Source organism: Melospiza georgiana, chromosome 12 (assembly GCF_028018845.1).
Source record: "Melospiza georgiana isolate bMelGeo1 chromosome 12, bMelGeo1.pri, whole genome shotgun sequence".
NCBI classification, from domain to species: Eukaryota; Metazoa; Chordata; class Aves; order Passeriformes; family Passerellidae; genus Melospiza; species Melospiza georgiana.
The window spans coordinates 13,299,036-13,314,601 of record NC_080441.1 but is presented as its reverse complement, the minus strand read 5'-3'; the positions used below and the strand labels follow the sequence as shown (position 1 = coordinate 13,314,601).

The window sequence follows — 15,566 nt, the reverse complement described above, 5'->3', positions numbered from 1 at the left end:
CTTTTGCTGAGATGGGAGAGAGCTAAATTTTCATTTTCCTCGTCTCACAGTAGAATGTCTGCTTCAGAAGATACATGTCTGCATTACTGGCATTGGAGTATAATTTATTTCCATTTTTATCCTGGACTTTTTAGTGAATTATAAACTACTGGCAAAAATGTCTGAAAACCTCAGTTTTAGAGAATTTTACATCTGCCTCAGACCGTATCTTTGGTAGTGTTTGATCAACTAAGATTTTGTAAATGAACTAAGTTTTGCTTACACAAGGAGTAGTTCCAGCAGATGTTAAGGCACTGAAAAATGATTTTTGTTTGTTTTGATTGGCTATTTTAAATGCAAACAGAAATATTTGTAATTTTTGAAGTTATTTTAAACCTACCAAAGCAAAGCCAAATAAGCATTCAAGGTATCAAGTATTTCTGTAATCAATATGTTTTATAAGTTACCACCACAAGCTTATGTGAACATTTTAGTTTGTGGCTTATTAGCTAAATCTTTGTTGTAGAGGATCAAGTTCTTGCACTGGCACTTAAATAGTCTTGTCTAATTAGAGTATAGCAATACTCTCAGGTTGAATGTTCTGTATGTTCTTTCTGTAGGAAAAGTAATAGGAAAAAATGGAAAACTGATTCAGGAGATAGTGGACAAATCTGGCGTTGTAAGAGTGAGAATTGAGGCTGAAAATGATAAAAATATTCCACAAGAAGAGGTATGTTTTCAGTTAATTTCATTTTTCTTTTTGTTAATTGGTTATATTCTACCCAATTATCAAGTAATTTCTTCCTTGTATCTTTGTATTGGTAAGATAAGTGATTAATGTGTTTTCTCATGGATTCTATCTTTTTCTATTAATGCTGAGGAATAAAAATTTGGAGTATAATTTTTTATATAAATTTGGCTTCTCTGTTTTAGAAAAAAGCTTTGTGAAATTTATTGGTGGTGCACCTTCTTAGAGATTTCATGTGGTTCCTGTTGGAAGCAATGACATTTCCCAGCATGTGCTATAAATCCATATATAAGAAACTTACTGATTTCATTCATTAATCTTCTTTGAGTTTGATTTCTTAGCTTTTTACCTGGTTTAATTTTTCATTGCAATTTTTTCTGTTGAAATGAAAAACTTGTGCCTTATGTTAAATCTCTGCTTTTAAAAAATACTACCTAGGTTCACAAGAGCCTGTAAATTATAACCTAAAGAAAAAACAAGCATGAACACTTTGAAAGCCCAGGTTTGCACAGGAGGGCTGGCAGCCTTGCAAAGGGCCTGAATGAAGTCTCAAACATTGTCATTTGAGGCACTTCTGTGTGGGGCTGCATTGAGGGCAAGGTTGTGGTATGCAAAAAATCTTACAGCATGAAGGTCTTGACATCTCAATGCAAAAAGACTCCCTGCAGTTCCAGGTGTGAAATGTGCTTAAAGAAAACTGAACTGCCTTTCATTTACCTCAGAATCCAAATATGTACCAGCTAAGAACCTTTGCACTTTGGATAAGCTATGAAATGTGGTTTCTTATATTCTTGCTTGAGTAGTTATTTCCTCTGCTGTTTTATTGCTGTAGGACTTAGTGGAAATCCACAATCCAATTTCCATCTTTCTATACAGAGTGGCTAGGCAACTAACTAAGGGCTTTTTTTACTATTCTACTAGTTTTACATCTGTCTGAAAAGGTAAATGGTCAATATTTAGACTTAAAGGTTTCACTGGTCGGTCGTATTTAATTTCTAAAGAAAAATTCCTGCAGCATAAAATGGAATTAGTTTAATAAGCAAGAGGGTGCTGCTATTGCTGCAGGCTAGAGAATCACAGAAGGGTTAAAGAGCCAGGACTCATGGCTGCAGAGAGTATGTCTGGCTTTTTTATTTTTTTAATTCTGACTTGAAAAAGCTGATTTGCTTACATTTTTCTGTCCAAAATGCAGCTTTGAAGTATTATCTTGAAAGGTCTTTTTTACCTCTCAAGTTCTGCATTCATACTTCTGTTTTACCTGTAATGACATTACTAACACTGGCATTGCTTGCACTGCTTCATGTGTTAGTTGTGTCACCTCAGAAACCTGAGATCAGACTTGAACAGGTAAGAGTTGGTACTTGTAAATTGAATGCAGCTTTATTTCAACTATAAAATCCAAATAATCTTTCCATATGTAAATTTGGATATTGCAGCCCTTCTTCTTGTAATAGAACAGTAGTTCAATTAAATTTTAATACAGCACTTGGTTCTTTTTATGTGACTGAAATGTTAGAATACTGCCCATTAGTTTGAAGTGCAGTTTTATACATCCCATTATTTTATAACAGGCTATCTTCAGGCTTTTCATATTTTAAATTGAGATAGGTACTGTTTGTTACAGTAATGTATATTACTTTTATTTCTGTATTTAGTATGCACGTGCAGGCTGCTCAGTTTCCCCCACTGCAGCCAAGTTGAACATAGGTACTTTTGCTTTGAAGACAAAAATAAGGTTCAATAAATAAGCACTTTGCTGCTTTTGTATGGCTGAAATTGCTTGACATGGTTACCAGCTCATATTCTTAATAGCTGGCATTGTTATACCTTGAATGCACTGCCAGAAGCAACAGAAGCAGTTTCCTTAAATGCCCTCTTAAATCATTTGTCTTGTCATCATTTAATAATTGATACTGTGAGCTAGTTAGTACCAGTTTAGTAGAAATTTCACTGCTCTTTATCAGGTTGTATAAAATATTTATGAAACTTAAAATACCCCAGATAATAAAACATTTCAGTCAACAATGCCTGTGGCTAAAGAATTTTTAATGCTTATGAAAGTCAGTGTTAATGTTGAGGTTCCTTAGGACTAGAGGACTGTGTATATATTATTTTTCCTGGTTACTTAATGTAGATGTGTAAGGTCTACTGTAAGGGGTTTGCCTGTAAAAGAAAGGGATGGGGGAAGAAAACCAAACACAGCCCTAAAAGGGGAGACAAATTATAGACTGGCCACTCCTGGGCAATCTCAGCATAGTGTGCTTTTATTTTTAAGACATTAGTGTCTTACATGATTTCACTTCTGCAGCCAACCTTCCTTTGGAATGCAGTTCTGTAAAGGGTGTGTGTACAGTGAAAATTAAAGGCTTCTGTAGAGGTAATGAGATAGCAGAACAATCTTTGAGATAATCAGCAGGTGTGCCAGGCTCTGCTCTGCAGTGGCATGGGCTTCAGCAGCTGAGTGTTGGACATGCTCAGCTTCACCTCTGCAGTCCACAGTGAAGCTTTTCCTGCCCAGGTGCTGCAGCTGCTGGAACAGTCAGGTTCACTTCTTGGACCTGGGTGGGCTGCACTCACACCTCTGAAATGCTGCAGGGACCTGGCTGAGTGTCAGAAGTTTTGGTGTAGAAATTGTCCTTCTATTGCTAAGGTTGACTTTGTTTTCCACGCTCAGTGGAACCTTTTAGACAGTTTTTGTTTCCACCTGCTTTGACTACCTAAGTTAATCTTTAGGTATTTTGTCTCTCAGTGTCATAATTTCAGACTTTAGAATTTCCAGATTTATATTTTCCATGTGTTTGTTGAATCACTTCACATGCTTGAAAGGTAGAAGAACTGTAAGTTAGAAATCATCACCTGAAGTACTAACTCTTCCTTGAATATTTTTTGGCGTTTTTTTTACAACTGTACAGATCTTCAAGAAGGATCAGGTTTTGTTTTGTGACAGAATGTTAATTTGATTTATTTTTTTAAAAGATCAAAGGTAGACCAAAAGGAGCTGTTGTGAGAGAATGGATGCAGTCAGCAAAGGTGGTATTAGCTTGAAGGGGGAAAACATAATGTTCTAAATTGACTCTTTTTCACTTGTTCAGAAAAATAAATATTGACATTGTGATGCAAATGATGTAAATCTGCCTATTGAAAAAAACTCTTTGCATAAAGGGAATTAGAGTACATGGTGTAGTCAATATCAGAATTAAAATAGACTGTTGTCTCACTTTTTCATTTTTGCTTATTCATGGTGTAAGAATTGTTTTCAGGTTTTACAGTCGTTTGAATTCATTACCTAATTCAGGATTCAATACCTTATCAATAACCAAAGCCTATTGTTTCTGTGTTTTAGGGCATGGTACCATTTGTGTTTGTAGGAACCAAGGATAGCATCACTAATGCAACTGTTCTTCTGGATTATCATCTTAATTATTTAAAGGTGAGGATAATGATGCTGCTTTACCACTGATTTTTTTTCTATCAATACTTAGGGTGGTAACAGTGTGATGATGATAAACTGTTCAGATCCTGAGACTGTTGAACAATTAGTATTATAAAAGGTTTTCTGTCTGAAAATGAAATGTTTTTAAAAGAATAATTTATCTGAAGAATGGGATGACAATATCTTTCAGGATGCACATTACAGAAGAGTAAGAAAATTAAAAAATCTGTCAAAATGTGCTGCCAGCTTTATATATGAGAGAGTAGTCAGTCCTTCATGCAGCTGCAGAGCAAACAGCCTTCCATGCAGAATCTTGTACAGAGTGGACATTTGTTTTAATGCAAAAATGCTAAACTACTTTTTCTGTAATGAATTGACATTTCATACCTGAGTATGTTTTGTAGGCAACTCAGCTTTATATGTTGTGTTTGCTTCTTGGCTCCATAACTTCCTTAGTAGTCTGTGATGAGTGGTCTGTTGTATAGGGAGCAAAAAATATCCCATATTGTTGCTTAGAGTTACTTTTGCCTGTGGTGGTTGTGGCCAGGTGCCCAATGGCAGGGCCAGGTGTAACAGGAGGGACAGCTTTGAGTTCATTTAATTAAATAAACTCTTGCATCTGTTTTGAAGCCTTCAGATCATTCATGGTTTATGTCCAGTCAGTGCAGTAGCCATCAGTGAATGTTTTAGAATGCTAAAATTTCTATACATTGTTAAACTTTTCAATGCAGGTAATCAAAGATGTCAGGAGAAGAAACAACTTTTGTTTTCTTATCAACTCAGTCACTTTTACCTTTTAACTCTGCTTTTGTCAGTGTTTTGGAGCAGAGGTACAGCAGCTCTGCAGGTGTCACAAGACAGAGGCAGAGAAGAACCAGATGAAAACTAATACTAAAAATCAAGTTCATTTCTTGGATGCTTGCTATGCTTTGAAAAGATATTTCTGGTTTAAACTTCTTTGGCTGCCTAAAGTGCATACTTGCACGTGAGTCAGTACTTGAATGTGCACTGACATGGTAGTGGGAAGTGTTTAATAGCTCAGCAGTTTTGTTTTAAATTGATGAGTTCATCATGAGCTATGGTCACTTTGTCTTAGTGCTCTTAAACCTTCCTGAACCAAAGGTCACAAGTAAGTGTTCATCAGTCTGTGATAACTACTGGATAGATTCTTCCCATCCCATTAAACATAAACACAGAAAATGTTGTTATCTTAGTGGCCTGTTGCCTTATGATTCAGAATAATGTCCTCCAGTTCACTGACAAGTGGGACAGACCTGTTCCTCTAAGATTTTCATGTTTTTATGCCTCCAGGCAAAGATTATTAAGGAAACTTTTTGTAAAAGATGCAGTACATTTGATGCTGATGCACTATTATGTGTCAGCTCAGAGTCATGGTTTTCTTGGTCTGTAAAAAGAAGAAAGCAGACTTGGCTGGAATGACTGTAGTGAATTTTCAGGATCTTGAGAGGACTGACTTAGACCAGGATTCACAGCCTCAGACTGCAGGAAGGTGGACTTTGGCCTGTTCAGGGATCTGCTTGGAAGAATCCCATAGGATACATTCCTGGTAGGAAAACAGGTTTGGAAGAGCAGCTCTTAAAGCATCACCTCTGAGCTCAAGAATAGTCCATCTTGATATGCAGGTGTTCACACAAAAGTAACAGTAGGGTTGCAGGGATCAGCAAGAAAACCTGTGACTAAATTAATATAGGAAAACCAAGGATACCAGGAGTAAAGTCAGGACAGGTGAATCAGATGGACACAATTTGTGTGGGCAGGGATGAGTTTGGAAAGCTGAAGTCCGTCAGGAGTTGAATATGGCAAGGGGTGTGAAGGGGAACAGGAGGAGCTGCTGCAGAGATATTGGCAGCAAAAGGAATACCAAAGAAAATACAGGCCTGCTGCTGGATGGAGATGGGAACTTGCTCACAAACAGGAAGGATGAGATGCTGAATGTCATTTTCAGTTTTGGGGTTTTTTTTATTTATAAGTTTCATCCTAAGGAACATTAGCCCCTAATACCAATGGGAGAGTCAGGAGCAAGAAGTCTTACTTAGTGTTCCTAAAGGAAGGTTGAGTTAGGGAATATCTTAAGGGGGAGAGAAGAGCCATACACCAAATAACTGATGGAGTGCATTCCTGAGTACCAGAGCATCTTAGCAAAGTCCTGGCTGGGCTAGGTGACCTGCAGAGAATGCAGTGTCAGAATGAAACTTCTACCAATAGATTCCTCCCTAATTAAAGAAAAAGGAGATTGCCACTCTGATGTGAGCTAGATAATATCTGAAACTAGCAAAGGTACTTCATGAGTATGTGTTGCTGTATCTCTTTTACCCAGTTGTATATGGGAAGGGTGCTGTGTGCTGATGCTTCTGTGTCTGAGTTACAGCACTTTTCTCTCTATGCTTTTATGCTTCCTCATACTGTTCATTATCATTGTGTAGGGTTTAACAGCAGAGTGCCTTTTAAGGAACAATACTGTTACATCAGAACTGTTTAATAACTGTTGTTATGTGCAGCAGTGTAAAGAGCTTGTGTTCTGATCTGAATGCTTTTTCGTGTTCTGATCTGAATGCTTTTTCTTGATACAAACCTAAACTTGTCAACTGTGCCACTGTAAGAATTGTGTTGGTAGCACATGAATTTGAACATTTGAAAGCCTTTCTGTTAGACAAGTTATTCTCAAAGCTGATTTACTGTTTGAGTATTAATCAGTTGTAATATTTCAGTGGTTTTTCTCTCGGAGACCCGTGTGTGTGCACATGCAGATGGTTACATAGTGGTGGTCCATGACTTGCTGGTTGTGTTTGCACAGGAGGTGGACCAGCTGCGTTTGGAACGATTGCAGATTGATGAGCAACTGCGCCAGATCGGAGCCACTTCGCGGCCCCCCTCGAACCGCCCGGACAAGGACAAAGGGTACATGACGGACGACGGGCCCGGCCTCGGCCGCGGCAGCCGCCCCTACCGGAACCGCGGCCACAGCCGGCGTGGGCCAGGCTATGCTTCAGGTAGGTGCCTCCAGGGACACCTGCACTGCTCAGGGAGGCCTCCTGCTTTTGTGACTGCTTGGAAAAGACTGGACTTAGAGCTGTTTACAATGCAGTTACTATTGAGTGTTAATATTTGAAGATGATACAGAGCCTTATGCTGTAGGAAAGTACTTCCAAGTGTACTGCTTTCCTGTAATCTACACTGATTTCCATGCAGTTCCTGCTTCTTACAGCATGCTTCTGTCTCCTACATTATGGAGCATAACTAGTTATTCCCTAACTCTTTAGGGCAAGGATTGTTGTTTTATCTATATTTTGAACAATTCCTGACCATTAAGACTCAGTTTTAATTTAAGCCTGTGTGAGTCTATCCTAATATAAATATTTATAGGTGAAAATACTGTGTAGCTCAATTTACAGGAAAGCTATTTTCTTCATAATAAATTGAACTTTTATGTTTTAATGGAAGACCATACTCACCAAAATAATGTGTTACACTTTGAAACCTTGGATAATTCATTAATGAATAGTTTTCCAGATCGTGCTTCTTCAGAGCAATCTATTACTTCATTATCCATAATGTAGGTCAGCTGGTGTTTGTCCTGACTGAAAGGCCTGTAGTGTGAACTTTGTAAGAAAATCATAGCTTACGTTCTGCATATACAAAATTAATGTTTTTGTGATGTTTACTATTTTTAGAAGATGTGAACTCACTTCGCTAATAATATGGGTTATGGGGGGAAAAATGGGGAAAGGACCAGCTTTTGTCAATAAAGGTGATCTGTTAATTGGAAAAATTGCAATGGCCATTTATTTGAATTGATACATTTCTAGCATTTTGACTTTGTTCTCTTCTTTTGTAGTCTGTTTACAGGCTGTTTCATGATGGAATTTTTTTCTTTTCATAGATGAATTGCAGTGGTGAGAGGAGACAGGACAGGTTACATTCACAACTTTCAGTTGTAGAAATACAAAGGAGTCTAGTCTATTACACTTATGTCTTATTAGACGTCTATTTACATTTTTTAGTATGTTCAGTAATCTATTGATATACTGATAACACCAATTTTAAGCATGTGACACAATTATTTAGCCTTAAACACACAACTAATTTTTATTAGTCTGTCTTGAATTTTGAAGAAGTAATATATATTGTGTACCTTTCTGTATTATGTATGTTATGGAGGCAAAAACATCCCAAAATTGTCCATTAACAAAAAAGAAAGAAAGAATTTAAATATATACATTTTGCATTCTACTATAGTAATTCCATGCTAAGCTACACTGGCGTGTTTGGATTTTTTTCATCCTCTTGATAGGAACTAATTCTGAAGCATCAAATGCTTCTGAAACAGAGTCTGATCACAGAGACGAGCTGAGCGATTGGTCGGCGGCCCCGGCGGAGGAGGAGCGGGACAATTACCTGCGCCGGGGGGACGGGCGGAGGCGCGGCGGCGGCGCCCGAGGCCAGGGCGGGCGGGGCCGCGGAGGATTCAAAGGTAAAGCAGAGACTCCCTTTGGAAGCGGCTGTCAGTGAGCGAATCCTAAAGCAAACTCCCTTCTGCCGGCTGCTCCTTTCCTCATCCTCCAACTCCCCATCTGCTGCCCTCTCCTGACTTTGTCAGTCTTTTAAATGGAGTGTTTTGTTTCAGATGTGTCGAGCATTGAGCAGAGTGGTATAATTCTTTATTTTTGGGGGGGGTTTCGCTATATTTGTTTTCCTAAAATGCCTCTTGGCTCAAGTTTGTCTATCACACATGGACATCAAGGAATCAAATTCTAGTTTGTCTGTAGGTACAGAAAAATCTTTTAAAATCTGTTTTACTCATTCAGCTGTCCATATTCACATCTTCTTATATTTTAATTTCTTGGAACACGATAACATTGTAATTTAGGTGTTCAATGGAAAGGACCAGGAAAAAGTAACATGGGAGAACTTTAAAAAGCTAAATATATATATACAAGAACATATGATGTTCCATTATATTTATTGGTTAAAATACTTTATTCTGCAGCTCTGCTTATTTCTTGATTTTTATTTTTTTTTCAAAATATGGGTGCTGCATAATAAAGACAGTAATGTATAATTTAGGAAGCTTATAAGCCATTAAAAAATGTGAAGGTATTAAGCACTGCTGATTGTGTACCTCTGTTCTGTGGTTAATCATTTTGAGAAGTGTTCTTTTTCCAGTCACTAGTCAGTGTTTTTTAAACTGTGGTGATTTAAAACACTGAGGTTTTGTCTGCATCATCACCTGAGAACATTTTCTTTAGTGATTCCTGGCCCATAGTTTAAGAGCTGTTAAATATTAGTAATAATACTTGTTCGTGAGCCAGAAAATTCTGAATTGCCTCCTGTGCTTGTGTAAAATTTAAGTGGCAGAAGATGATGTCTGTGTTGAACAACTTGGTGGATGAATTCTCCTTCCAGGCAATGACGAACAGTCGCGAACAGACAACCGTCAGCGCAACTCAAGAGAGGCGAAAGGGAGGACAGCGGATGGGTCTCTTGAGGTAACCCTGCTCATGTGGGAAATCTGTACTCTTAAAATTGCATTGTGTCCTATAGTAACAGTAGAGTCTTCTGTTGTGCATTGTGAGTGATACTGTAGCCTTGTGATTCCATATTCTTTGACTCCCTAATCACATCTACAAAAGTTGTGTTACAAAACTATGCAGATGCTCAGGACTCTAAATATATCAAGCTGTGTAAAGATGCAATTTTGTAATGCTGTTGAGCTCTGTCTGATGAAAAACTGATGACAAGTCCCAAGGATGTACTAACCAGCTTGATTTCAGTCTCTGTTCTTACTAGTGCTTTGGTTTTAGCTTTTATTTCTTGCTGTGTTGTGTGTTTTTGTCTATTTTCTATGTACCTGAGGGATGAAAATCCTTAACATATATAAAGAGTGTGTGTTGTAGCCAGAATCCTCAGAGTAAGAAAGATTAAACTTCAGAAACAACCTTCACTACTAAATGAAACATTTGTAATTGAAGGCTATTCAGTCTAGAAAGTAAGTTTCATATTCACATCAAGAAACTTTTCAAGTAACAGGTTTGAAATATCTTGTAACCTTTAAATATTTTTAAGCTTTTTATAAAGATATTTCCACATTTTTTCAAATGCTTTGTTTCATAAAGTTATCAAGCTGATACCTTATGTATATATGTTAAGTTTCCCCACATGGAAACTGTCCTTGCTGTAAGTGGTAGCTTGCAAACCTTCCACCATCTCTTACTGCATAGGATGAGTTAAGTTGGGAGGAAGAAACACAGAGCAGCTGCAAGCTGCTGCCTCTGTGTGATGGTACCAGGAGTCAGGGTTCCAAAGGGACATCAGGGTGACTCTTGGCTTGGTTTTTGGAAAACCTGGTTAAGAAAGGGACAAAACTGACTAAGTGACCAGTGCTTAGTTTTTGAAATGGGAGTGCTGAACTTAAAGGTGAAGTAATTGAATAGGCATATGAAATGCAAGTAATTGACTTTGCAAAACAAAAAATAAATAATGGCCGTGTGAGTTTTATAATTAATTAGTAATTACCTTACAAAGTTTGAAGTAGGCAGTGAGAAAATGTGGTGCTGAAAAAAAATACATAAGGCACTTAAATCATGGGGGCTTTTATCTATTGCCCCAAGATTTGGATGCAGTAACATGTTACAAGAAAATAAGGACTTGCATGTTGTTCAGATTTGGCTGAGCAAGTTGCAAAAATCATGTTACATGTAAAGGAATAAGCATTTGCCTCCTTTGCAAGCATAAAAATACGCTTTCAACATGTTCTCTTGAAATTTTTTATGACCACTTAAAAAGACTGCAGAAGTTTTTTGGGTGTATTAAATTGATCTTTTTTTTTCAGATTCAAAAAGGTCTGAGCAGAATCTGAGATTCAGAGATGCTGCTATGAAATGACTGTGTCATTTGGGGGCTTTTTGCATATAAAGTGTAGGAAGTCAAATTACTAGAAGTTGAAATAATGTTTCAGGGATCCATCGGATATTAATTCAACTCTTTTGTGCACAAACAAACTGGAATTTTTTCTCTTAGCTCCAAATGCTAGGTAGATGGCAGAGGATTTTTTGGCTCACAGGTATGTGGCATTTTTTGAACAGAAAAGAATTTTCACCCTCCCCTGCAGCTGGATACATTTAACAAAGCCATGAGGGGCTGGCACTATTTGCTGCTCCGAGAGCGCCCAGGGGTGGAGGAAAGGAGGAGAATGCTTTGTATAACTGTGAATTGTTCCAGATCAGAACTGACTGCAATAATGAAAGGAGTGTCCACACTCAAACCTTACAGAATACCTCGAGCGAAGGCAGCCGGCTGCGCACGGGCAAGGAGCGGAACCCCAAGAAGGAGAAGACGGACAGCGCGGACGCTCAGCAGCCGCTGGTCAACGGAGTCCCCTAAACTGCATAACTCTGAAGTCACACTTCCTATACTGTTTCAGTAATTCCTATTCCATGTTAGAGAAACTTGTTAGGCCAAAGACAAAATAGTAGGCAAGATGGCGCAGGGCATGAAATGAACATATGTTCTCTGTTAGCCTTTTTTAACATCAACAGTATGCAGTTGTTTTCAGAATAAGAAGTTATTCAAATATTTGCATAAAAATACCTGAACTTCTGAAAATCGCTTCCAAGTACATATTGCAGTTCAAAAGATGAAAGATTCTTTTTTGTTTGTTTTAAAAATACTGAGCTGTGCATTGGTAAACTTTCTGTTCAGTTGTACCATTTTAACACATCGGGTCAAATTCACTGCTCAATTTCAATTTTCAGAATAAATAGTGTTTGCAGTAATCAAATTGGCTTCTGTTTTCAATCTAACTTACCAGTTCTTCATGAAATGCTATGTCGTTTTATGTCCTGTGTCAGTTCACATTCTGGTCCACCTTTTTCAATATTTTGGTGGACCCTGAAATCTGTGTGATGTAACAATTGTCATTTTCATTAGCAAAAAAGTTGTATGATCTGTGCCTTTTTTATATCTTGGCAGGTAGGAATATTATATTTGGATGCAGAAATCAGGGAAGATGAGTTGGTAACACTAAATGTAAAATATATGTAGCAATCCTTGTCAGACGTTAGTACTTTATAGACAAGTGCATGCTTTCCATAATTTTTTCCTTACATAAACATTCAGTTAGGCAGTTATAAGAATAGGAAATTTATTTTGCACTGAAGATTTGGCAAATAGTGTTATTGAAAAAGGGGTGTAATTTTTTTCTTTGTAGGCAGTACAGAAGCTTTTTTTTTAAAAAAGAAAAACTAAAAAAAAAAAATCTTTCCATTGTGGAAAACTAAAAAACTCATTGTTACTGAGGGAACAAGTGTAACATGTTCACAAGCTAGTAATGGGTGCCTGCTGTTTGGCCAGATGACCAGCCTAAAGCATTGATGGTTTTCATCCTCCCAAACTTTTTGAATTGCTTATTTTAATTTGGGGGCTATTTCAGGAGAGGTAAGAAGAAAGTCACCACATTATGCCCTGGCAACTACAGATACAGTAGTTGAAATATTGAAGGTAAAATAAAAGTTCTTCATATTTTGAGCTGCAGGGTCCTAATTACCAGCCAATATGAAGGTGTCACAGAATTTGATGCAAAGTACAGCTGTACACCAGGGAAGGGTGGGAAGTGGTGGGAGGAGCTGTGCTTTCTTTCATTTCTGATCACACGTTAAACTTACTGGGCACAACTGCATAGAGACCTTCATTTTAGTCCATTTTTGTTCAGATTACTCCAGAAGGAGAGCCACTGTTTATGTACAGAATTGTACAAACTTGACCTTGCCTCTGATGTATTTTGTGAGTTTTGTTTCTTTGCTTTCTTCATTCTTTTTTTTCCTTGCATACAGGTGAGCATACTAAAACTGGCAACGAACTGCACATGATTTAACAAATATAAAAATGTCTTAAAAAGTATTGCCAAACATTAATGTTGATTTCTAGTTATTTATTTTGGGAATGTATAGTATTTGAAAACAGAAATTGGTACCTTGCACACATCATCTGTAAGCTGTTTGGTTTAAAATACTGTAGATAATTAACCAAGGTAGACTGACCTTGTAATGTAACTGCTCTTGGGCAATATTCTCTGTACATATTAGCTACAACAGATTGGATTTTATGTTGACATTTGTTTGGTTATAGTGCAATATATTTTGTATGCAAGCAGTTTCAATAAAGTTTGATCTTCCTCTGCTAACTGATGTTGATGCAATCCTTATGAATGATTGCTTTAAAAAATCTCAACTGACAAAAAGTAGGAAGTATTTCTTTGTTTAGACTTTAACTGTAGCCATTGTTTATTTACACATTTTAGAAAAATCTCAGATACTACCAGATTTCAAAAATATAGCACAAAATGCTCAAGAAGACACAGTCTCCTCATGGAATGGTACAGTACCTGTTGAGTGGTCACACTTCATGCACTCATTTCTCACATTCAGTGGTTGAGTTCACTAAGGTGCTAACCCAGGTAAATGTGAAATTCTTAAACCACAGTCTGACTAATTGGCTGCATTCCATTTCCACATGGGTTTTGGGGTTATGACCTTTTTCAGTATTTGTGTACTTCACATACATCCCTTTCAGTTCATATTCCAGTGATTTTAAATGTTATTAAATTTCAACAAATTAACCTGTGAATCTAAATGTACACATTTATTTTGAAAAGTCATGTTGTTACAAAACTTGAAAGTGCAACAACTGTCTGATGCTTGAGTTCAGGTCCGTCCTATTGGTAACTACTATAAAGTACGGTCTAATGAATGAAAATTATTTTTAAAATAAAGTTCTTTGAAAGAGTGAGAGGTATTTGTGAATCATGCCACAGTCTGAATTCAGGAAGGTTGAGCTCAAAGCTTATGAATTAAGAAATGCTTAAAAAAATAGAAAGTTTGTGTTTCTGGTGTTTACCGAATGCGTTTTTGTTACTGATGGGTGGGGAGTTAAGATATTCACAGTTGTTATTAAAACTTTGTCAAGGAAAAAATCTCTTTATTCAGCTTTTTTTTAAGCAGATAAAAATCTTTATATGAGCACTCATGAATTCAAGAAGATAGGTTTAGTTTCATAAATACAGGAGTTCTTTGGATCAGTTGCTGAGGAGCTTTTTCAGCCCTTCTTTGTCCCTAATATCAAATATTGTGTACCATGTTCAGGAAGGACATTGAGTGCTGTGAGTATGGGACTGAGTGTAGACCTTGCTTCTTCCTACAAGCACTTACTGTGAAAGGCAGCTTATTTTCCTGTACTGCCGTATGTTTCCCTGCAAAACCCTTCAATATTGAATATTAAAAGGAAAAATTTTAGTTTCCAGTGAATATTCCTCAGTCATTTCAGGACATCTGCTGTACAGTTTGCTAAGTTCTCTGCTAATCTGCAAGAGAAGATGGGTATCAAATATTTTTATCCTGTGTATTGTTAAAGGTTTTTTCTATTTCCAAAAGCAGCAAGACTTGCAGTGGAATACCTGTGTTAAGGGGTGGGAGAGATGTGTTGCTGGTTCTGGTAGCTACTTAAAAGAATCTTTTAAAAAGTGACAAGGCTGAGCTTGTTTTTTCCACAGTAGTGTGTACTAAGCTTATTCATCATTCACTTGAACTTAACAGATTTTTATCCTAAAAGATGCCAGTCAAAGAGTCTTTTCCAGACATTCACACCCATGAAAATTGGGGTGACTAGGGGTGTTTGCACAGTTAAGATATTAAGGCAGCTTAATATATGTTAGGAAAAGTGAGGTTAGACCTCCTGAGCTTAGTGTTCTGAGTAGATTCCACTTGGATCACAAGGTTCTCCTTGCCAGAGGTTCATTAGACTTAAGCACCATGTGAGTTTCACATATTTTTATGCTGTGATTTACAGAAACAGCTCTTTACTCTGGCAGGGGGAGTCTTTAGAGGACTGTGGATCTTTTGCCTGCATGGGAGATGAATCTGGTTTTCAACAAACAATTTTTTAAAATGCATCACACATCTGTCACTTGTGCTTTCATAGTTACAAAGGTCATTCATCTGAAATAGTTTGATAGAAATAATTGCTGTTAAACCCAGATGAGTCAGTTTACCATAATTATTCTTTTTTTACATTGTTTAAAAATTACTTTACAATAGACTTTAAAGCAGTATTTTTGTGTGCTTTGAGTACTGTATAGAATTGGATTATAAGAAAGAACAACCATCATAGGTAATTTTGTGTATTGACTGAAAATTTGCTAGGAGAAAATGTTTACTTACAGTTTTGCACTGCATTTAGGAAACTGGTTTCCAATAAAATCAGTCAATTTAAAGCAAAAAATGATCACATGGATGTAGTCTGTAAATGCAAAGAACTTGAGTGTTGAAGAGAGGTTAGGACAAACATTAAGATGTGGTTTGGGGTCTGGATGTGCTTTTTTGCCTGGTGCACTCA

The 15,566-nt window shown here is 37.1% G+C and overlaps 1 protein-coding gene across 2 annotated transcripts in view; it reads left to right on the top strand.

Annotated features, from left to right (window-relative positions):
- FMR1 (fragile X messenger ribonucleoprotein 1) overlaps positions 1-13,359 on the top strand; it is a 30,201-nt gene extending 16,842 nt beyond the window's left edge. Inside the window, exons 10-15 of one of the 2 annotated variants that reach the window (XM_058032592.1) lie at positions 600-709; positions 4,071-4,157; positions 6,976-7,171; positions 8,509-8,652; positions 9,585-9,667; positions 11,451-13,359. In XM_058032592.1, the coding sequence (XP_057888575.1) occupies positions 600-709; positions 4,071-4,157; positions 6,976-7,171; positions 8,509-8,652; positions 9,585-9,667; positions 11,451-11,561 (731 nt within the window). In that variant the 3' untranslated portion in view covers positions 11,562-13,359. Of the gene's footprint in view, positions 1-599; positions 710-4,070; positions 4,158-6,975; positions 7,172-8,472; positions 8,653-9,584; positions 9,668-11,450 lie in introns of both variants that reach the window. The other variant, XM_058032591.1, reaches the window with a different exon arrangement.
- Positions 13,360-15,566: the final 2,207 nt, after the last annotated feature.